Consider the following 24,293-nt stretch of genomic DNA (forward strand, 5'->3'; position numbering starts at 1 on the left):
ACCAGTTTGCTAAGAGTGAGACAGATAAGAAGAAGAGCCTAGACACTCGTGATATGAATCCTACTGTTTACAAAGGGAGGGATGAAGGAAAACGGAGGATAGAAGAAAGCTTTCAGCCAAAGACATTGAGTAAAAAGACAGGCAGAGCAATCTCCAGATGGTTCCACAACACTATGATTCTAGCTCACAACGCCAAAATCCTCACTTCAAGGCCATGATAAAGGAGATTAAGAGTTGTGGGCCAAATGTTAAGTCACCAACGCCTTAAAAGATTGTTGGGCCATACATAAATGATATTGTGGAAGAGGTGAATGAGTATACTGAAAGGTTCAAGGAGAAGTGGACTATATATATAGTGATCATCATGTGTGAATGTGTGATGGGTGGAGTGGACTGAAGAGATTGTCCATCATCAATTTATTTTTTGCAACAGCAAGACGATCTTCCACGAGTCCATCAACGAATCTACTAATATCAAGGACGCAACATATTTGTATAGGTTAATGGATGAGGTTGTGGAGGAGATGGAGGAAGAGAATGTTGTCCAGGTAGTGACTGACAATGTGCCCAGTGAGAGAGAGGGATGATACCTGAGATGAGAAATGAGAGTTGCAAGGGAGAAAAGGAACACTCCATAACCACAGTCACACACACACGCCACAGCGTACTCAAATCTATTTCTTTCATTCTAAAAACTGAGATTGTTGGTTGCAAGCATATAAAGAGAAGAAACAAACCAAGACTCCAAACTAGAATGTAAAACCCGAACTAACTCAAACTCTATCTCCTATTTCCTACATAATCTATTCAAAGCAAAACATGATAATATAAAAGAATGGAGATGGTTCTCTGAGCAAGTAAGGTACTCTACACCCTCTCACTTTTATTTCTTTTAATAGTTGTTTCTCTCACATCTAAAAAATTACTACTATAATACATGTGAGAAGGCGTTGTGTACGCCTTAAGGCTAAGAGAACCTTTCTAATAAAAGAAATTAAAAAAAAAAAGACAACAAACTAAACAACCACCAGCCTTTATTAGACCAAAAACCCAGGTTGGCTTGGTTCCATTTGGGTTTGGGTTTCCAAAGCCGGTTGTATTGGTCCAACCACTCCAGAGCCACTGCATCATAAAGCCAGTAGGAGCTGCAGCAACCATGCATCCACTGATTGAACCATCAACAACCATTGTCGACAATAACTACCCTAACAAACTCAACAATAACAATAAAAATCACTGATCTGGTTCAGACATCATTCCTGCAACCATGTAAACTCTAGTGATACAATATTCTCCAACATTGCTTAGCTCAAACCACAAGGACAAACTTATCACACAACCAATTTTACTATTTTCCACTGTCAGAGGAGCTTTACATGGGATGGTTTATGTGGGAAAAGAATCACACTCAAAAAGCAGGGCCCAGTGAATAAAGACCTGATGTTCCAGTTTCTGTGAGTTCAACAAATGAACGAGTTGCTTAGCCCTTCTCTTGTGTGTGTGTGTGTTTAATTAACCCTTCAACACCTCCCCCCCAAAAAAAGATGAGAAAGATTGTGGCGATAAAAGAGCTTCGATTAGTTAATCTGAATAGGCAGTGTGGGATTGGAACACAATTATTATGCAATAAAAACGGTTTATGTATTAATTTGACTTTAAGCAATTACTCTATCAGACAGAATCATAGAAATTAGGGATAATATTAAGTTTATTATTCTAGGGACAAAGTAATTTCCCTCAACAATCGGCGCGGTTGGCGCCAAGGAAAAAGAACCTCACCAAGAATTGCCGCTAAAAGGGTTGATTTCCAGAACCAACTTCTCCACATATGGAGACACCTTCTCTTGGGTGCCTGATGTCCCTCCGTCAGCCTCCGGCAGACCCCATGCCCCCCTTTTCTCCGGCAGACTCTACCATCGCCCCTACCTCCATCACCCCACCTCACCTTTCGCGGACTCGCACTCGCCCTGCTCCCTCAAACTCAACTTCCCCTGCTCCTTCCATCTCCCCCTTCCAGCCCGTCATGACTTTCGACCACCAAATCCCTCCTAACACTTCTTGGAGCTCCCTTTTCTCAGGTAACCACCCCTCACCAACCGATAGACACACTCTCCATTTCGTCCCCCCTTCCATTCTTGATGATTCTCGTGTTGGCATCTGTCCCAAAGGTTTACTTGATGAAGAAATACTGAAATGGCAGTGCTGCCTTGTTGGTCACTTCCTTGGCACTCGCCCTCCCTTTCATGTGGTCAAATCTTCTCTTCTGAAACAATGGCGAGTCGTCGGTGCTGTCTACACTTATCTACTCTCCAGTGGTATCTTCATTTTCCGATTCTCTGATGAATCTGACAAGGCTAGAGCTCTTGAGGGTGGGCCTTGGCGCATTGGCAAGTAGCCAATCTTTCTCAGGCAATGGGATCCCCACTCCTCCCTTAGCAGAATAGACTTGAAGACCATACCCATCTGGGTCAACCTTCCTAGTCTTCCCCTTCATTATTGGTGCCCCTCTGGCCTCAGCATCGTCGGATCGACCATCGGAACCCCTCTTTTCTCCGACGAGGGAACCAAGAAGATGGATAGACTTTCCTACGATAGAATCTGCATCGGGCTCAACGCAAGCGATCCTCCTCCAGATTTCGTCACGATCATGGAAGAAGGTCACTCCTCTCAGAGGATCATCTATGAATGGCTCCCTCAACACTGCTCCCATTGCAAGCTGTTTGGTCATTCCTCGAAGCTTTGCTGCCCTGCTCCTGGTGGCTCTACAGCTGCTTCGAACCCTGCTTCTGAGGACTCTCCTTTGGACGAAGACTCTGCTCTAGGTGGATCTTCTGGAGGAAGGACTTTGATGGATGATGCTTCTTTGGTTCTCGTATTAGCCACGGCAGCTGCTCCTGCGGTTCAACAGCTTGAGGCGATTCCCTCGTCTGACAATCTCAGGGCACTCCACCCAAAAGCCCGTCCTCCCCCCACCCGTGGCCGGAGAAGGAAAAGACACCGCCATCGGAATCCTCCTCTGGTCTCAGACGAGGCCCCTGCCAGTGGCGAGCCGCCCGATGATCACCTACCTTGCAGTACTCCAGATCCTGGCCGCAACAGATTTACCGTGCTCCAGTATCTCGAGCACGACGCTGATGGTGACCTCGCTTTCTCGACTGCTCCTCCTGAGCTCTGGAAGTACCTTGATGCCGAGGTGCAGCCTCTTCCTGCAGTTATGCCTGTTGCATCCCCTACCCCTTCAAAGCTACCTGCCGCTTCCCCTTGGCCCTCGAAGCCCACCACTACCACTTTTGCTCACCTTAGGCACATCCCCCCCACCGCTAATAACCCTCGTCGTGCGATTTTAAGCTTTCATCCCACCCTGCCCTCGCTTTTAACGAAGTCTCCCCTAGTCAACCATTCCCCCAATGTAAACCCCCTTTCCACGTGTCCACCTACCCCCAACCTTATCCAACCCCATGTTCTACCCCTCTCTCTTGAAAACCCCTCTCAAACCGACCCAACCCGAAACCCCCATACTACTTTTCAAACCTTTACCCAAACCGGGTCCAGAGATAGCCTTGTTCCTTTTTTGAACCACTCGGTTCAACCCTCTGTCCCCTTGCTTTCTCCTCCTCAATCTTTCCCTCTTGTCAGCTTCCCTCCCTTGAGAGAGTATCGTCTTCGAGCCCGTAGTGTCCCCCTGGCTCCCGAGTTAGTCCCACCACGGGTTGGCTGCCTCCACCCCCACCTTGCTTATGATCCCTTAGACCATTTGGAATGTTCGTGGCCTCAATGCCCCGGCCAAACAAGCTGAAATCCGTTCCCGCTTCAAATCTTCCAAATCCCCCCTTTGCTGCCTTCTTGAAACCAAGGTGCTTGAGCCCAATTCTTCTTGCATCGCCACTTCCCTTGCCCCCTCTTGGTCCCTCCTTACTAACTACAATCATTCTCCCAATGGCTGCATTTGGGTTCTTTGGGATCCCTCCAAATTCCATCTTTCGGTCATCTCCTCCTCCCCCCAATTCCTTCACCTTCGCATCTCCATAACCATCTCCTTTTCTTCACGGTGGTCTATGCCTTTAACCGTCACCCGGAAAGGCTCCCCTTATGGGCCGACATCCGTTCCCTTTCTTTGACCATTGGCTCCTCTCCTTGGGGCATGGGGGGCGACTTTAATGTCGTCAGATTTAGTCATGAAAAGTTGGGTGGCTCCCCTATTGACCACCATGCCGTTGACTCTTTCAACTCCTGTCTTGAGCACTCTGGGCTTAACGACCTCAGATGGTCGGGTGCTGACTTCTCTTGGCACAATAGGCGTTCTGGTCCCAACAGAGTTCTCGTCAATGAACCCTGGCTCTCATCCCTTCCCTCCTCCTATGCCTCCTTCGACCTTCCAGGCCTTTCTGATCACTCCCCCATCTCCCTCTTTGTCCTCCCCTTCCTATCCTTCGGCCCTAAGCCCTTCAAATTTTTTGACATGTGGATTTCTCAACCTAGTTTTCTCCCTGTTGTTCAAGCCGCTTGGGACATTCCTGTCCATTCCTTCTCCTCCCCCCTTCTCGCCTTCTCTCTGAGACTCAAAATTGTCAAAGTGGCCCTCAAATCCTGGAACACCTCCTCCTTTGGTAACATTTCCTCTCGTGTCTCCTCCTGTCGTGACACCCTCTCCTCCATTCAAGCCCAGCTTCAGTCCGACCCTTTCAATTCCACCCTCGCGGAGGAGGAGAACCTTGCTGCTTCTGAGTTGTCCTCTGCGCTTTCCCAAGAAGAAAGCTTCCTTAAACAAAAATCCCGCATCAAATGGCTTGGGCTTGGTGACTCGAACACCGCCTTCTTTCATCGCTCCCTTAAAGCCCGGTCCAACTCCAACTCCATACTCTCGCTTACCTCCTTTGATGGCTCTACCCTCTCCTCGGTGGAGGACATCAAATCTGAAGCCGTGGCCTATTTCAAAGGTATCTTCAACCCCCCCTCCCCCCATCCCTCCTACCCAACCTACCTTTCCTGAGGACCTCCTAAACAAATTCATCCCTCCCCACCTCCTCACTTCCCTTACCTCCATCCCCTCAGATTCTGAGATTGTCTCTGCTGTTCACTCCCATAAGGTTAGCAAAGCCCCCGGCCCTAATGGTTTCAGCATGGGTTTCTTCTCCGCTTGCTGGGACATCATTGGAGACGACCTAACCAAAGCCATCAAGAGCTTCTTCTTCAATCCCAATCAGATCCATAGCATCAACCAAACCTTTCTTTGCCTCATCCCCAAGTCTCCTGGAGCCTCTTCCATGATCGATTTCAGGCCCATCTCCCTTTGTAACCTCCTCTATAAGTTCATTGCTAAAGTTCTTGCCAACCGTCTCCATCTTGTCATCAACTCCCTTGTTAGCCCCAATCAATCTGCCTTCATTTCTGGGCAAAGCATTGCGGATAATATCATCCTTTGCCAAGAAATTGTCCGAGGTTTCGACCGCAAATCCCACCTCCCTTCCGCCCTTCTGAAAATCGACATTCACAAGGCTTTCGACTCCATCAGCTGGGACTTTATCTCCAAAGTTCTTCTCAAAATGTCCTTCCCTCCCATCTTTGTTAACTAGATTCATTCCTGTATTCCCACTCCCCGCTTCTCTGTTCTCCTGAATAGCAGCCCCGCTGGGTACTTTCCGTCCTCCGTTGGTATTCGTCAAGGTTGCCCCCTGTCCCCCTTCCTCTTCTGCTTATCCTTGGAGATGCTCTCTCGAAGCATACAATCCAAAACCGACCTCCACCTCATCTCCCCCATCCCCAAGTGTAAGCCTACCAGGTTGTCCCATCTTGCCTTCGCCGACGACCTTATGATCTTCTCCAAGGCTACCTTCTCCATTGAGTCCATCATGTCTTCCCTTCACCTTTTCCAGGACCTCTCCGGCCTCCGTATCAACCTTCTCAAGTCCCAAATTTTCATTGCTGGGGTTCCTGATACCACCAAAGCCTCCCCCTCCTCTCTCACCGGTTTTACCCTTGGCACCCTTCCCGTCCGATACCTTGGCCTTCCCCTTATCCCTGCTAGGCTCTCAGCCCATCACTGCTCCCCCATTTTAGACCTCCTCCACCAGAGGCTTCAGCTTTGGAAAGCCAAGCTCCTTTCCTATGCAGGGCGGCTCGAGCTCATCAGGTCGGTTCTCCAATCTTGTTACATCTACTGGAGTGGTGTTTTTGGCCTTCCCAAGGCTACCATCAAAACAGCGGAATCTATTATGTGTACTTTCCTCTGGAAAGGTGTGGACTCAAACAGATTTCTTCACCCCAAGAGCTGGTCTTCCCTTTGCCTTCCCAAATTTGAGGGAGGGCTTGGGATTCGAAGGATAAAAGATGTCAACCTTGCTGGTTCGATCAGGCTTATCTGGAAGCTCCTCTCCAATAAAACCAGCATTTGGTCTTCTTGGGTGTATGCTGGCCCTCTCCGTAGGGACTCTATTTGGACGGTTAGCCCAGCCTCAGACACCTCCTGGGTGTGGCGCAGGATTCTCCAAGTGAGGCATATCGCCAGAGAGGCCATTTCTTGCAGGATCGACGATGGTTTGTCTACCTCTCTTTGGCTGGACAAGTGGCACCCATTTAGTGTTCTCTCTTCCCTTGTCGGCCCCGTGACATTTACTCCTCTGGATTGGACAGATCTTCCCGATTGCCGCCATCATCACCGAGGTTCTTGGTCCCCTCCCCCCCCCCTCCTCCCCCGGCTGATCTTTGGAGCTCCCTCCCCCCTATCCCCCCTGGCCACCGAGGTAGAGGTGACACTTTATTATGGCTCCCTACTCCCTCGGGCAGCTTCAGCTCCCACTCTGCTTGGGATATGGTTAGACATAGAGGGACCCCTTGTCCTTGGTACAGAGTAGTTTGGTTTAAAGGGCACATCCCTCGCCACAGTCTCACCGCTTGGCACGCCCTAGTGAACTGCCTCCCCAGTCAGGCTTTCCTCATTCACCGCCATATGTAGCTCTCTCCTAGCTGTTGCCTCTGTTGGAATGGCATGGAAGATGCAGATCACCTGTTCTTCTCTTGCCCCTTTGCTTCTTCCATTTGGACCCATGTTCTTCGGCAGTGCTGGCCTAACCGCCGCATCCTTCTTCCTCTCCACAAAGAATGGGTCTGGATTGATATGACGTTTGGAGGGAAGACGATTTGTGATTCGATCGGCAAGCTTGCCTTTTGTGCAACTATCTCTCACATTTGGATGGAACGCAACCTTAGAAGATGGACGTCCAACTCCCGCTCTTTCGACAAGATTTGGAATGCCATATTTTTTTATGTTTCTTCTAAAGCTAGTTCCCTCCCCCTCTCTAGTGTTTTGGACACCCCAAGGAACATGCTCATTGTTGTCTCCTGGGGCCTTCCCCTCTCCATCTTGCGCTCTAGCTAGCCTTTAGGTGTGGCTTTTTGCCCTCGGGCGTGTACATTCCAGCTCCTTTCTTCGTATTTTAAATTTTTATTCATCCAAAAAAAAAAAGTTCATTATTCTAGACCATGCCATTATTTGGGTAGGTTCAATGTGCATCTTTCAGCATCTTGAAACAATGTTATCTCTAATATCACCATCCAACTTTACGGGTCTGTTGCTTTGTAACATGCCACAACAACCAAATTGGACATTTAAGTACTAAACTTCAAGAAATATATCTCATTCTCTAAGATATAATGCTAGCCTCCATGGGTGTAAACAAAACCAAATTCAGTTCCTAAAGAGCGCTACCTTTTCAAAACGAATCTTTTATGGGTTTTATTGTGCACCAGTATTTTTGGCTTATTAATTAACAATGAAACACTGCAGTTCTAAAGAAAAGGAAATGAAAAAAATGTTCAAACAATTCCTAGTTACGAGAAACTTACTCTTCCTCACCAGAGGAGTCAATTGACTCCATGGACGGATGCTTTCTGGCCTGCAAGAAAAATATAAGATATCTTATGTTCCATTTCCATGAGAAAAAAGTAATTTTAAATATCAAAGCTGGTATGAAACATCTTAAAAATCTTATTTAGGAAGCAAGTGTATCTGGTGCAACACAAAATGCTCTTTGCCTTTCACAAGATTATTCATAAGAAACTGCACCTTATATCATTTTTTTGGACGAGGCAGTAACCAATATAATGTACACAAGTACTACAGCAAACAGTACTATTGCAAGTCCAAGAAGAACCAGGCCCATTCTTATGCACATGGTTCTTCAACTGGTCTTTTGGGCCAGGCCAGGCGAGACCAAGCCCATGGTCTGGGTGTTGGCTGATTCACTCAAAACCAGAATTGTGGAGGATTTATATCCATAATTGTCATTTGTCAAGGCATCTTGGTTGGCTAGGTGGGCGCCTTGGACACCTTGGGTCGCCTAGAAGCTGTAACAACATCATCATACATGGGGACTGGAGAGTCTGCACAATGTGTGATTCAGCATGGCGGACAGTTGTGATAACCTCTAGCCCATGTGGAATTGACAAGTACAAGATTCCTCTATTTTTTTAAATATCCCTCCCCCCACTAATGTAGGGCTAGGTGACTGATGTCCTAACCTACAGTGGTAGCACAGGCACCGACAACAGTTGGCTTTAACAGATGGTTCCAGCAATAAAGCAATAGAAGATCACCCAAAATAATAGGTTACTGATAGGGTCCTTGGTACAGGACACTTAAGTGCCAGAAACACACATAAGATGATATTCTTTCACCAAGAAGTTGAACAGTATAACAGGTTATGCAATCGGAAGAACAGGGAATGAAGAAAACCCAGAAATAATAACTGATTCAGATTTAGCAAGTAGCCAACTCAGATGGGACTGATCTCCCAGTTGAGGGTAGGAATCTTACGATCATAGTATTAAATCTCGTTTCGGCAGGTCATTTCAGCCTGACCTAAATTTCGTCAAAATTTCACCAAAATTTTGTAATTTTTCTGCAAGATTTCAGTTGGTCATTTGGGTGGTTTTAGGCCATATTAAGGCTTGAAACCTCATGGCAACCCTATTTAGGCTATATAAACACATGTAAATGTTCAAATTGCAACAATAGTCACCCAAAGTGGTGTTTTGGATTTGCACACTTGATTGGTAGTATACGATCGAATCCTAATGTTTAATTAGTTAATTACACATTGTTTAAGTACTAGAGAACATAATAAGCAATTTAAAGAAGTAAATCATACAAACATAAAGTCAATGACTCATAAGTCATAATATAAAGTACATAATTTGGATGACATCAATATACTCTCCTAATACAAGTCAAGTGTATACTAATAATAATTATTGCGCCATCCAAGATCGATCCCACTCATAGTCCAATGGAGTCGACGAGCATTGTCCTCTGACTGTAGGACATATGAATGCCACATCAATATAGTCCTCCACAATTGCCATGTAAATTGCATCATCGACATACTGAAGGTAACCTATCCTAAGATATGGGTCACCAAACTGTGAAGAACTACCCATTGATCCACTATAATATGATGCCTCTGGGAGCATGTAAGGGTACGGCTGGTGGGTTGGGTATGAGATGTCGTCCACAAAAGACGATCCACTACGTTACTGTGAGTGGGAGTCGTTATTCAAAACTGGGAATGGATGGAGAAGATATATGCTCTCCCACCCCAGTGAACTGCCCATATGGATGTGAAGGTTATGAACTGTACTCTGATGGTACTGAAGATGGACTGCTCTCTCTGCCAAAAGATGGGGCACGCCAATGCCCACTTGATATGTTGTCCCTGTCGCCAATACTCAATCCACCAACATAGCTAGATAAGGTATCAATGTCCATAAGATCAGTCTGCCTACTAGGACGGAACTGGGAACAAGGCCCTCTTGAGTAACTCTTACTTGTGGCCGGTGTGGGGGCACGTACATCGTGGTCTGTGTCCTGTGTGGCATGATCAAACTGTGTTTCTCCGATGAATTGGATCTACTCTACAGCCGGCTCCTACTGCTCTACCACATACTGCTCTCGAATTCCATCATATGCACCACCACCACCATCACCATCAACATCACCACCATCACCAAAGAAGAATGCACAAAATCTCCAAAAACCACCTTACACTGGCTAAATGGAGCTCCCAGAGAGCTCTCGGTCGAAATTTCGACCAAGACTGATGAAATATGGCCTTTTTCTAATTGGGGTTTGTAAAGAATGGCCGAAATTTCGGAGAGATGTTACAAACAAATATTGTAATTTTTCAATTCGATGTTGCATTTCGTTTCGGTAGGACCGAAATCTTCGAAATTTTTGAGATCTTGACGAAATTTCGTCGAGATTTTGAACTATGCTTACGACTGATTAATAATTCAAAAACTCAGCCAGTTCTGATGGTAGGATGGAAAGCTATGCTATGATCTCAGAATTAGTATGTGTAACACAAACTAGCAATTTACAACCAATAACCCAAATCAGCCAATGGATCAGGCTGAATCTGCCACCGAAGGGGAAAGCTGAGATGGGTACTATTCTCACAAAATCTGGACTGAAACTGATTGTCTGATCTGAAGTTACAAGGGCCTGAAGAAAATCTGCAGAAATCTACAACACAACACTGTCGTGGGCTTGTTTAGAATTCTTCAAACCAGGTTCTGATGGAGAACTGAAAGAGCAGCCTTTTAATGATCAAAAAGCAACAATGGAAGTGCAGAAACAGTGCTTTGATGCCTCTCAGATGTAGGGTTATTGCGGGTCAATAAAATCAAAAACACAAGAGGCAATAGAGAGAAGAGGAGGAGGAAAATGGAGGGATATGACCAAGGCCTCTCACCTATGGTCTTGGCCTGCCTCTCACAGACTTTGGCCTCTCAACTCAGCTGAATCACACAGCACAAAGCAAAACTCTCTCTTTTTCAAAACTCAAATCATGGGGAGCTGTAACTGATGCAGTATCAAGCCTGAAGAAGATCCCTCATGCTGTTTTGGTCTACATCAGAACTAGACCCAAACCGCAGGGCCAAGAACCAGCCCCAATTAAGCCCAGACATAGGTTAAGCTAGCCAGGGTAAGTCCTTGTGATATTATTGCTGGTGGGGCCCATAAAATTGACTGCGGAAGAGACACCAGACCTGAGTTCAATTTTCTTAAAGTGTCTTTTAATATTCCAATGTGTCTTCATTTTCCTAGGCTTAGTTAATGAGTTGATTTCTTTTTCTAGGTGCTTTAATTAGATTTTTCATTTTTCAAGTTGGGTCTTTTAAGTTTTCTATGTAGGAGTCCAAAAGTTTGTGTTTAGTAATTAATTTCACTTGGTATTAGTTTCTAGGTAATTTAATGCTTTATTGGAGATAGCTTCTAGGTGATTAATGCTGGAGTCCACGAGTTATCTTTATTTTCTTTATATACTCATGTAATCAAACAATGAAAACAAGATATGAAGAATAAATTGAATATTGGATTTCATTGGAAAACAGCAGGTGTGTTTGATCACCTTCTATCCCTTCCCCTCTCCTTGACATCTTCTCTTTTTTCTCTCCCCCTCTCAATTTCATCTCTTCTCCTCTCTCTCCCAATACTCCCTCTCATCCCCCAGTCTCTTCTTCTCTCTTCATCAAGACCAGAATCTGATCTTGAAACATCATCTTCTCCCTTTATCCTATCCCTAATCTCCCTATAAATTTGATCTGATCTCTCTATTACAGATCTGAATCTTCCGCCTGCGTCAATAACAGCCCCTCTCTTTTATTAATAAAACTGCCATGATTACAAAATTAGGAACTCCCCCTTGGCTATTGGAGAGAATGACAAAATAGAAACTAAATAAAGTCTAACTATGCTAATGACTAAGCGCACAAAAATAGAAACTAATAAAATAGTAACCAAATAAACAAGGCAGTAGATGACAGTTTCATAACTTCTAGAAGATCCTCCAATATATTCAGCTTCATATCCTCTAGAAGACCTATATCTTCCGCGCAAGTCAATACACCCTAGAAAATATTCTCCACGCAAGCTGGCTTGGGCCCCACTAAAAATGTAAAAATATCAACCAAAATTGGTGCTGGTCGATGCCTAAGAAATATTAGAATATGGGCCAAAATATGCTGGTTTGACATGGAGTGGGGGGGGGTGGGGGGAGAATCTGGACAGGCTGTTCCTGATTTCCCTTAAACCTCCATCGATCTACATCACCCACCTTTTATTCCATATTTTCATTTTTTTTATTTTAATAATGAAAAAGATCCTCAGTCTGCAAAAGTGAAAAATCCTTGCATAGCTAAAAGAAAAAAGGAACCCATCTCAAATATTAGATTTAAAGAGAAATAAAAAATGCACACTATAAAGCATTTAAGAGTTTAAAAACTTAAAACATTTCAGAGCTTAAAAGCAAACTATCTCACTTCTAAAATCCCATTCATATTTTATATGTTACCCTCATAAACATTGTAATTTAACATTAATTTGGAAAGATCTTAGTTCAGATCTCCATACAGTCTGGGTAAACCATTAGAATTTAGACCTCAAACCATGACCCCTGAAAACTGAAAAATGGTTAAACCTGAAACCTTGAACACCATGAAACCCCATTGAACCCCTCTGCAAACAAAATCAGGGAGAAAATCCCAGCCATAGAATTGAGATAATCCATGAAATCTGATAGGTGGACCACCCATTCCCCACTCTCCAACAGTCAGATTACCAGATCACCAACCCACATGGCAGAAAAACGGTGGGCATGCTGGAAAACTTTCCCTTTTTACATGAAACACTTTTCTACAACAACAACAACCATAACCTTATCCCAACTAAATGGGGTCGGCTACATGGATCCAATGGAGGTTATGACAGTAATAGAAATAAGAGAAGCAAAAGGGAAGTAAGAGGAGTAAAAGGAAGTAAAAAACACAATAAGTAAAAGAACAAATCCAAGCAATAGTCAAAGCAGCATCCCAGGAACATACCCCTACAGGGGATCGGCTACACGGGTCTTTGTCCTCCACACCACTCTATCTGCTGTCATACTAGGATCGAGCCCTACCACATGCATATCCTTTCTTACCACTTCTCCAATAGTTAATTTAGGCCTGCCCCTACCTCTTTTAGCTCCGTCAAACTGAAACTGGTCACTCTTCCTTACCAGTGCATCCATAAGTCTCCGTTGTACATGAACATACCACTTCAAGCGGCTCTCACGGAGCTTCTCTGGGATTGGTGCAACTCCCAGTTCGGTTCTAATACAATCATTTATTACTCTATCTCTCCTGGTCTTGCCACACATCCTTCTCAACATCCTCATCTCTACTACGCTCATCTTATCTATATTACTCTTTCTTAACTGCCCAACATTCCGCCCCATAAGTCATGGCCGGTCTTATTACTGTCCTGTAAAATATCCCCTTGAGCTTAACAGGCATGCGTTTGTCACATAACACTCCTGAAGCACCTCTCCACTTCAGCCATCCTACTTTAATTCTGTGGGAGACATCATCCTCTATATCACCTTCTTTGTTAATGGTTGATCACAGGTATCTAAAGCATTCGCTTCGTGGTAACTCTCTCTCCTCAAGTTTCACCACTTCATCACCTCTTCTAGTTTGACTGAAGTTACACCTCATATATTCTGTCTTTGTTCTGCTTAACTTAAAACCTCATGATTCCAAGCTTGATCTCTATAACTCCAACTTTGCATTAATCCCTTCCACTGTCTCATCTATCAAAACAATATCATCAACGAAAAGCATACACCAAGGGACCTCATCTTGGATGTGTCTGGTTAAATCATCCATGACAAGTGCAAACAAATAAGGGCTTAGAGCTGATCATGGCTTAGGACATGAAACACTTTTCTATCAAATGAAGAGCTTTACAAAATTCAGAACCACTCCCAAAACAAATATACAGGAGAACACAACTCGAAACAAACAAATAAATAACTAAATAAGTTAAAGACAGCAACTGGTTTCCAATGCTAGATATACCACATCCCTGATTCATCACAATAGTTCACTATAAATAGTATCTTTTATTCTCCAAACTACGAGAACTGGAATAACATGGTTTTATTATCATGTTTATGGTTTCTTAGATTTGTACTGCAATATGCCAATGTTTTGAACTTCTAATATGAACAAATAACTGAGTACTAATTTATAGTGTACCCTATATTGATGTTAACTAATTAAGTTGAGTTGAGTAGTTAAAGTATTCCATTAATGTTAGGTCTCATATATTTGGATTCTATAGCCCGAAAAGAAATAATATATATATATATATATGCACACACACAAATACTTGTCAAGGCACTGCATTGGCGTCCCAGCGGAAATCTTGGGGGCAAGGCGCTTTAATTTCAAGACACTATTTTATTTTTTATTATTTTTTTATGTTTTATTCTATTTGTTATGTTTCTATTGGGTTGTATATGTTATTATTGTACACTGCTTTACACAGAATCACCTAAAGGCAAAAATATATCAAATGAAACCCTCGACTCTGGCTACGAACTAGGCTCTGATGATCCTGTAAGCTATCTTCTTCTTCTTCTTCTTCTTCTTCTCTGTTAGGGATTTTTTTTTCTTTGTTCTTCTTCTTCCCCTCCTCCGACCTCGACTATTCTCGGTTTTTTTTTTCTTTTCTTTATTCTGATTGTTTCAGTTATTTTTCTGCTCAAGCTCCAGCTCCAGCGACTCCGGCAACCACAAACCTGGCTCCGGTGACGACTGCAACCTTAGATTTTCTCCAGTAAGTTCTCTTCTTCTCTTTTGCGATTTTTTTCTCTGTTCTTCCTCTTCGTATTGTTCTCCATTTTTTTTCATTGTTCTTTGTTTCCTCCTACAACATCTATTCATCTGTTGAGTTTTTTTTTTTTTCCCCCCTTTTTCTCCAGTCTGCTGTTTCTTCTTGACCAGCGGCACCTTGATTGCAGTAGATTCTTCTTCCCATTCATGTTCTCCTCCTCCTGCACCTTTTTTTCCCTTTGTTCTTCTACTGTACCTATGCTGTAAAGTGTAATGGCTGTTAAATTAGCATTTATTGATAGATTCTTCTTCCTGTTCATCTTTTTTTCTTTATATTTATAGTTCTTTTTTATATGTTGTGATAGTCTTAATTTATTCATTTTTTTTTTTTCAATGAATATTGCAATATGTTTATAATTGGCATCGTGGTTCTTATTTTAGTTACTTCTTAAATCTTAATTATTACTTGTTTTTTAATGAGAATATTACAATTTGTTATGCTATTAGACTATTTTAGCAGTAAATATAAGTATATAATTGATATATTAAAACAATAATAATGGAACGCGATTTAGACCGCCTAGGCACTGCTTAGGCGCTGCCTAAGCGCTTAGGAAGCACCTCAAACGCCTTGGATCGCCTAGCACCTTGACAACTATGTATGTATATATACACACACACACACATAGTCAAGGCTACAGGGGCAAAACATAAATTAAACTTGGAGCCTAGTAAGGCATAATATTCTAACATAGTAAGAAACACCAAAATTGAAGAATTTGGCCAATGCCTAACAAAGAGAATCTTGAAGAAACACTCAAGGAGAACACATCAGAAACTTAAAGAGCAATCGTAACCAAACAGGTAGAGTATAGCATTTCTTTTGTTAACCAAGTGAAATTCATTGACCATAAATCAGATAGACACCAGGACAACTCACATTACTTCTTCCCCAAAAGACTGATCGTTTCACATTGAGATTGGATCCGCTTAATTTATTCGCAGGCTTTTCCACACATAAATCAGGTTCAGGCACAGGTGCATGGAGTCCTAGATCCATCGAAGACAGAAGCTCCCCCATGGATCGATGAGAGTCACTGGCTGGTAAAATACTAGGAGTATCCATCTCTGTCATTGTGCCATTATCACCACCTTTTCTGAATATTCCTTGCTGCTCGTTAAAATGAATATTGGAATCTCTAAGTGACTTGTGAGAATCTACAAGTTCCTTCAGATTTGTCGCTGAAGTGTGAATTTCTTTAGGGGATTCAAGATCCGAATCATTACCTCCAAATGCCTATGCATCCATAAAACAAGCACACTCTTGATCAACAAACAACTAGCAAGAAGAAATAAGTAATGGAAAGAAACAAAACAACAAAGTGAGAAGAAACTTGCAGAGTTTTCATTGGAAGTCCATTTCTATTTAACTAAGAACAGAAAAAATAGAATCCTAAATTTCAGAACATGTTATCAGGCATTACTACACCAATAGATAATAGTTAATCTGGCAAGGTGTAAACCAAGTATCATCCTTCATTTGGGTGACTAACAACAGAAAACTACCCATCTAGCAGCTCTATTCTAACAGACTTAACCACTCCAAATCCTATGCGTAGATACTGCCATAGTATTAAATCTCATTTCGGAAGGCCATTTCGGCCAGACTGAAATTTCCGAGATACCAAAATTTCGCCGAAATATTGTATTTTTTCTAAGAGTTTTGCTTGGCCATTTGTGGGTGTAAAATACTGAAATAACCAAAATTTCGATGAAACAGTGCCTTTTTTAGTCCGCGATTTCCGAAATTTCCGAAATGAGATGACCGAAATTTCCGAAATATTGCATTTTTTCAATTCGATATTGCATTTCGTTTCGACTCGACCGAAACTAAACGACATTTTGAGCTATGGTTACTGCATCAGTATTAAGCATACAACTGTATCTAAGAGTAGCTATTTACTTAAAATAAGTCAAGCAAGCTAAGATCCTTGATTCCTATTCTTAATGTTGAAGCACTCATGAAGCCCCAATCTTTCCAAAGTTCTAAAAGCCACGCTATCACATTGTAGAAGATAGAGACTAGCTATAGGCCTCCGACCTACCATTCTAAAAATTAGAGCATGTTGAGCCGGGTCCCACATGCTAAAAACCCAGGCCCGAAGCCGAGCTTGTATATGCCAACCCTAGCCCAGCTCGACCCAAACAGCCCAAACGGTATACATAGTTACTAAGGGGAGTAAAGGACACTAGGTGGGCTTCAAAGATAGCCCGAAGGATTGTAGTCCATAGGATATACCATCAAAACACCCAAATAGCTTGTGTTAATATCTGAAGTTATGTACATATATACATGCTATATTTTAATGTGAATCAGGCTCCGGTGGGTTTTCCAACCTTAACCCAACCCAAGCCTGGAAATTTTCAGGCGAGCTAGGGTCTTTTGCATGCCTAATCCTCATCTTTTAACCTAAAAGTTTCCTCCTGAAAGTTGTCACCCTCCACTAACCTCTTGAGGAGAACATTTATATTATGTACACATCCCACGGAAGACGGAGTATATGATGTGTAACAGATATCGATATCAAAGACGAAGTATATGATGTGTAACTTTAGTCATTCTATGATAGATACTAACATGGAGGGAATTGGGGAAAGAGAGAACCGCAAAGCAACTATTTTAGATATATGGGGTCAATCATAAATAAAGAAGGTGACATAGAGGACAATGTTTTGCAAAGAATTAAAGTGGGATGGATGAAGTGGAGAGGTGCGTCCGGAGTGCTGTGTGACCGACGTATTCGGTATTCCTCTAAAGCTTAAAGGAAAGCTTTATAGGACTGTTGTGCGACCGGCTATGATGTATGGGGCAGAATGTTAAGCAATTAAGAAGTGTCATATTGAGAAGCTTTGAGTAGCAGAGATGAGGATGTTAAGATGGATGTACGGAAAGACTAGGATGGATAAAGTAAGGAATGAGCATACTAAAGCTGACTTGGGAGTTGCCCCGACAAATGACAAGCTCCGAGAGAGTCGTTTGAGGTGGTATGGCCACGTTCAACGGAGGCATAAGGATGCCCCAGAAAGGAGGAGTGACACGATCCCTATTGACGGAGCTAAAAGATCTAGGGGTAGGCCTAAAATGACCATAGGAGAAGTCTTGAGGAAGGATATGCATAGCCTAGGGCTTGTACCAAGTATGACCTCAGATAGAGCCTATTGGAAGCCAAGGATCCATGTAGCAGACTCCATTTAGCTGAGATTTTCCTGACTTACTAGGCGGTCCTCTTTCCTCTTCCAATTTAGCAGACTTTTTCTATTATTTTTCCTTTTTATCCCTATTTTCCCTACTTTGTTGTAGTTGGATCCATGTAGCCAACCACATTAAGTTGGGATGTTGTTGTTGTTGTCCTACTTTGTTGTAGTTGGATCCATGTAGCCAACCACATTAAGTTGGGATGTTGTTGTTGTTGTTGTTGTTGTTGTTGTTGTACACATCCCACAGAAGAACAAACACACTTTTGCCACCCATTATGGTGAACCACCTGCTCGGTCATCCCATAATTCTCTTTCCTCAACAACACAAGGGTAGATGGAAGTTAGCCTGACAATCTGGGTAATGTCAGAAAAAAAAAATTGGAATAATCCTCAACGAAGCTGGACAGGGTTCAGCCCTGGTTTCTTCAAGGATCTTCAGAATCAGCTTGTGTTTGGTTTTAGATAGGATTTGCCTAAGGTGTTAGCCCCTTAAATGAGCTGAAGTTCTATCCCATCAATCACTAATTGGGTCAAGGGGTACTTGTTAGAGTTATTAGAATGGTTGTATAAGGATTGTTCTGTCATTGTCTTATTACTAGACATGGTTAAGTTGTATTTCTGTTATTTCTTCTTATTTCTATTTACCTCCCTAGGGAGGTCTATGTAATTCTTAGAAATGATTAATGAAGTGAATATGTGTTTTGAGAATCACTCAACACACATAATCGATTATTCTCCCAATCTCTCTTCTTCTTCTTCCTCTCTTCTCTTCTCCTCTTCTTCTCCTTCTTTGTTGCTGTAAATTACTTCTCCCTTAATAGAATCGATCCTCTTTTAAGTTCAAACTGTACTACCTTTGGACAGTCAAATCAAAATGAATGTATCACCCTACCATATTTTAAAATGATAACAACAATAAATAAACTTCCTTATCGTTCCCATAGGAAGGTCAATGAGAACAAGACTCATATGAAATTTCTCACAGACAAAACTGTATAACAAGCTACTTACATGCAGATCCAAGGGTCACTAATTCTGCTTACCTTCTGTATTAGATTACCCAGTAGGTAGTACATCTAGACAAATTACAATAGTATAGATCACAGAAATTATAAAAAACACTATATGTAGTCGAAGAATTAGAAAAGGAATGCCTGCGTAAATTGCAAAGAAGATTACAGAAAAATACACAGTACTGTAAGAAACTAGGAAGTGCAACATTCATCAGTTTGCAGTAGGATATAACTTTCTTTTTTTTTTTTTTTTTGGTAAATCTGGATATAACTTTCCAAGATGCAGTATAATCTACAAAAGCAGATCAGATAAAGTACTTAAATCTCAGGATCATTAAGATCTCAGAGTTTGGCCTTACAACATATATAATATATACACACCAATAATTCACAGGAAAGATTAAAGACCTTATAGTCATAGAGATCACTAGCAGCCGAACCACTGCTTTCACACAATTTTCCACTGAGTACACGGTCATGAACATCATCCATCTCTTGATCAACTTCATTTTCGGCATCATGGTATCCATTATCTTTCAGATCGACATTCTCATCATCAGTCGAGTCCTCACTCCCACTGTTTTCTATCTGAGAATCAGCTGAAATGGAGCACCTGTGTAGATTATCATCCTGACATAAAGGAATGTAAAATAGTTACACAAAGCCAGAAAGAAAGCTAAACAATAAGACAGAGAAAATAGAGACCACCTAATATGACAAAAAAAATCCGATTCAGAAAATATCACAGTATTAAAATACCAGCTTCACAATCGTTGTGGTACACATAATACAAATATAAAGAAAATGTAAAAATAATAAAAGAAATTGAGAGAGCTCACATAAAGGTGAAAGATAAAACAATTAGATCCCAAAAAGCACCCTTTATATTTTGAATGACGAAGTATCCTGGATCTAGGGCCACGGGGCATGTACATGGGTTACGGCATAACTCACCTTGTGTCTCATGTCCAGGATCAGGACCCATCACGAAATAGGACAAGATTTGTGAGAAAATAAGAGTATGATCATGTGTGTTGAAGACTACGATGTTGGTTAAAGAGCTTAAACATTGAAGCAAGGTTTAAAATATCAGTGATCGGTCAGTAGTGTACCTCAGAGGAAATTTTAAGGGGTGCACCGGAGAGACTCTAAGAGATGCTGAATACACTTAAGATACGCACAGATCAATGCAAAACATGTTTTTAAGAATAATACACCATAAACGTCATCACAAGCTATGTAGGACATGAACAATAAAATACATTTATCGACAATTTTTTTTTAATTTCACATCATTTGAAAATAAAATAAAACTTAAAGATCCTTATTTATGCAATATATTTTATTCCCAAACAATACATAAAAATTCGAAGGGGAGGTTTAGGTGTAAACCATTACTCACACCCTTAATTTTAATTCCAAATAGGATCTTTTCTGTAAAATAAGAAATTTGGTTCCTTTTGTTTATAAATATGAAAGGACTGTTGTATAAAATGAAGAAATTTCAGTTTCAAAGGGGGTATTTTTAATAAATGATTCTATATGAACACTTTTTAGTTAGGATCTATGTGTTCAGCCTTGGTCCTTCATTCATTTTATCACATTTTTTTATCAACGCTTCATCCCCATTTCCGTCCCCGTTTCACTCTCGCTTCTGCAACTCAGGAGTTCCCTCAACAATGATGACCGCCACTGCTATCTTCGTCTCTGCTGCTTCTAATATACCTCAACAAACAGAATAGTGTCTCGATACATATGCTTATGTATTGACCTGTATTACTTCGTACGCTAAGGTTCAATAAATAGGACCTTTTTTCCCATGTTTCGTATCTGTACCGTGGGATAATGTGGTTGTGTTTGTGTTGTAGTTGGTCTTTAGTTCCTTTACTTCTATTGTAATTGGACTTAGGTGACATTTAGAGTCTTAGACTTTAACTCTTAGTAGGTTTCCTACCAAGAGTATATTTTTTAAGTCAATATATAATTATATATACAGAGGCAGCTAGACCACGATGGAGAATAACAACAACTCTTTCCCATCGTGGCTCTAGCTTAACATCTTCCTCTCCATTGTATTCTCCCTTTATTCTCTTCATCTTCCATCTCTCTCCTTTATAAGTGCTGATTTACAGGTTTGATAAACTGTCACAGCATCAACAGGCCAAAACTCAATACCTATCAGACCGATACGATCGATATTTATTGAGACTTAAAACCTTGCATTGGAGTGGAGTTAGAATTAAGCTATAAAGGGTTCTCTTCTGGCACATTCTAGGAGTTAAAGAGCAGTAAGCTCTTCATTAGGATTTTGCTTTTCTTTTATGAATAAAAAAAATTGTATTGATAAAGAGAAAGAAATTATGGTAATGCCCAAGCTAAGGGCTAAGTGCCACCTAATAAGCCACCTGAAGAGAAAAGACAGCAGCATGAAGATTAAAGAATATATTTTGATACGACTCCTATCATCTCTCATAAAGGAGAGGCATTCTCGGAACACCATCTCAGCCTCACTATTCCCTGGCTGGCCACAAGATTAGCCTTTGTTTACTGTCTTGGCTTCCATTGGACAGAGGGATTCACTTGTGAAGCCAAGAGCCTGATGAACCCAATAACAAGCACAAATCTCCATGGGCCGTCATTCTCACTTACTTATCAACTCAGTAAGTTATCATGACTTAAATTCAATGTTTCTCCCCAAAAAATTCTAGTTCTTAAAACAGAAAATATTGAGTTCCTCAAGCTCATGAAACAGACTATCATGACACTTGAAAATTTTGACAAAGTTTAGTCAAACATGTAGAAAATCTATTTCACCATCTCTGGTTTAGAAAACATACAGCTAGGTAAGCTGAATTGCGATTTAAGAACCAGTGCTACACAAGCAATACACAGATTTAGAAAAATAATGACTACTGGTAGAAAAAACCTTACATCAAATATATTCTCATACTCCTCCAAAAGAGTTGCAACAATGGCTTGAGCATTATTAGCAGCATTTGCCGCAGCAAGAAGCTGAGCAGAATTATCACCATTCAAATCAAAGTCATCCTCCGACTCACATTCACCAGCTAAAAGTGGGCGCAGTAATAGGGGTGCCATGCAAGCAGCGACAGCAGATGGAGTCATCCGATTCTCAGACGCATGAGCAGCAATAGTGTGCATCATTTTCAGAATTCTGTGAAAATGTAATCCCAAGTAAGAAATCAAACCCGAGGTAAGAAAGTGAGGCAACTACTGAATTAGTGAAATGTTGTCACTCCTTATACAGCAAAGATAAAAACCAAAATGATGTCCATATAAAAATAAAATAAAACTTGACCACTCCGCCTCAGAACCATAACAAAAATGGTAGGTTAGTCTGAGCTGAGATAAATCACTCATTTCTGAGTAGCCAATGCTACCAGGAGATGCAACCCCAACAGATGAATTACCACAATAATGAAGGCCAGGACCAGGAGGCTTCTTCATACAGTCGCATTAGGATGGTTAAACACTTAAACAGACATGATAGGCTTTAGAAACCAAAGCCCAAGAGGTCTAGTCCATTCTCTAAGCCATAATAGTAATAGTAATAATAATCATCATACCTTTGGAGTAATCGTCTATTTGGTTCTGGAAACGTCTCTAATATTGCGGACCGCATAGCATTAACCCGAGCCTCTTTCCTTTCAATTCCTTCACAAGAAGAAAACAACTGAATGCTAAATCCACAGTTATAACAAAAAGAAATAGAATTAAGAAACTGCAGAATCAGTCTAGAGTACAAGATTGTCTAAAACATCTACGCATTCAAATTTAGCCAAAAAATCTGGCTTTGCTACTCATGTGCATAGTTGTCAAGGCGGTGAAGGTGCCTAGGTGTGTGTGTGTATATATATATATAAATTGCCAGTATAAACATAGAAGTCAAATCAACACATGATATATTGTGTTGAGAATAGAGAGCTTATTATATCTAACAGAAATAGTTTAGGGGCTGAGAATTGCTCATCTCCAATGAGGAAATCTTGTTCATGGTCAATAGCAATTCAGCATACTCAAATTAAAATCATAGCTAATCATTCACGAAAAAGCAACCACGTTTTAACACCTCAAAAAGGTTGATGAATCATTCAAAGACCTAGAAAAATATTTTTGCCAGGATGTCAAGACAAGCAGAACCTTTCCTCTTTTTCTGCAGTCTCCATAACAAATCTCCATCATATAAATACACATTAGAATAATATTTTAGTAAACAAATATAAGAAGAAAGTACAATGTCAAACAACCAAAAATATTCATCATGCAAAATTATAATTTAGAAGAGCAGAACAGAAGAGATAAATTTAAACTAAACCATCCATTGGATAAAAAATGTGTCCAGCAAAAGAGAGCAAAAAACTATGAAAAACAATGAGGGGAAAAAAGAACTTATTTAACTTACTGTATGCCTCTAGTAATGCAGTGCAACAGGATGCAGGAACTGGAGATGAAGGTAGCTCCCGAAGAACATGCTGCAAACCAAGAAACAAAGGTCAACATACCACTTTAGATATTCAAAAGCAATTTTTTAATTATAAATTCAAGGGAGTAATAAATGCAACCACAAAAACTGTACACAATGGGATATTAAGGAAAATAAATACCTTCACACAGTCACCAACAACATGAGCATCCTCATCAGAACTGAATTCATTCCTACCTATAACAAGGGAAAAGGGAATCCCATATTAAAAGGCAGCAACAAAAACAGGTCAAAAATAACCATGTCACAGCAAAGAAAACCCAAGTAACAATACCAAATAAAAATGTTTTCCTGAGTTATAATCAAAGTCAAGACACACATGAATACCTTGTTCATATTCTTGAACCCTTCGTTCAACCTCCTCTACATCTGCAGACTGCCGCAAGATTCCTTCTACTTTAGTTCCTGTCAAACAAAATAGTATACAACTAGTTCAAACAAATGCATAAGCAATTAATTTTGATTTTCTTCTTTTTGAAACAGCATATATAATTGGCTGAAAGCAAGTATGTGTATTTATGATTAAGATTTTGGAAATATAAAACATACAATCATTTTCATACAAAAATAATTAGATGAAACAATAAATATAAAGTATTACCCCTTCCATCCCACAGTGTTGTCCTCCTTCAAAAATCACAATTTTAAGAGCGGTTAAAGCATTTGAAGACCCACTTATTTTTCAATATTTTATTTTCTGTGCAATAATTGCTCCCACTAACTGTTCCAAATTTGAAATGTGTTAAAAATGAAAAGGGGTAATGTATCGAACTCATTAAAACTCCATTACTTGATTTGAATACTGGACAAAACAATTTGGATCTCAGGACAGACCAAAAAGGAAAAGGGGACACAGTCTTTAT

The 24,293-nt window shown here is 41.1% G+C and overlaps 1 protein-coding gene across 2 annotated transcripts in view; it reads right to left on the reverse strand.

The window, feature by feature from the left end:
* Positions 1-24,293, reverse strand: part of LOC122669123 (rho GTPase-activating protein 7-like) — a 68,680-nt gene that overhangs the window by 20,845 nt on the left and 23,542 nt on the right. The window contains exons 8-15 of one of the 2 annotated variants that reach the window (XM_043865803.1): positions 23,758-23,835; positions 23,552-23,607; positions 23,350-23,419; positions 22,514-22,601; positions 21,858-22,101; positions 19,335-19,556; positions 15,596-15,952; positions 7,843-7,892 (exon numbers count right to left, since the gene is read on the reverse strand). In XM_043865803.1, the coding sequence (XP_043721738.1) occupies positions 7,843-7,892; positions 15,596-15,952; positions 19,335-19,556; positions 21,858-22,101; positions 22,514-22,601; positions 23,350-23,419; positions 23,552-23,607; positions 23,758-23,835 (1,165 nt within the window). The remainder of the gene's footprint in view (positions 1-7,842; positions 7,893-15,595; positions 15,953-19,334; positions 19,557-21,857; positions 22,102-22,513; positions 22,602-23,349; positions 23,420-23,551; positions 23,608-23,757; positions 23,836-24,293) is intronic. The other variant, XM_043865804.1, reaches the window with a different exon arrangement.

This window comes from Telopea speciosissima, chromosome 7, assembly GCF_018873765.1.
Source record: "Telopea speciosissima isolate NSW1024214 ecotype Mountain lineage chromosome 7, Tspe_v1, whole genome shotgun sequence".
Taxonomy (NCBI): domain Eukaryota; kingdom Viridiplantae; phylum Streptophyta; class Magnoliopsida; order Proteales; family Proteaceae; genus Telopea; species Telopea speciosissima.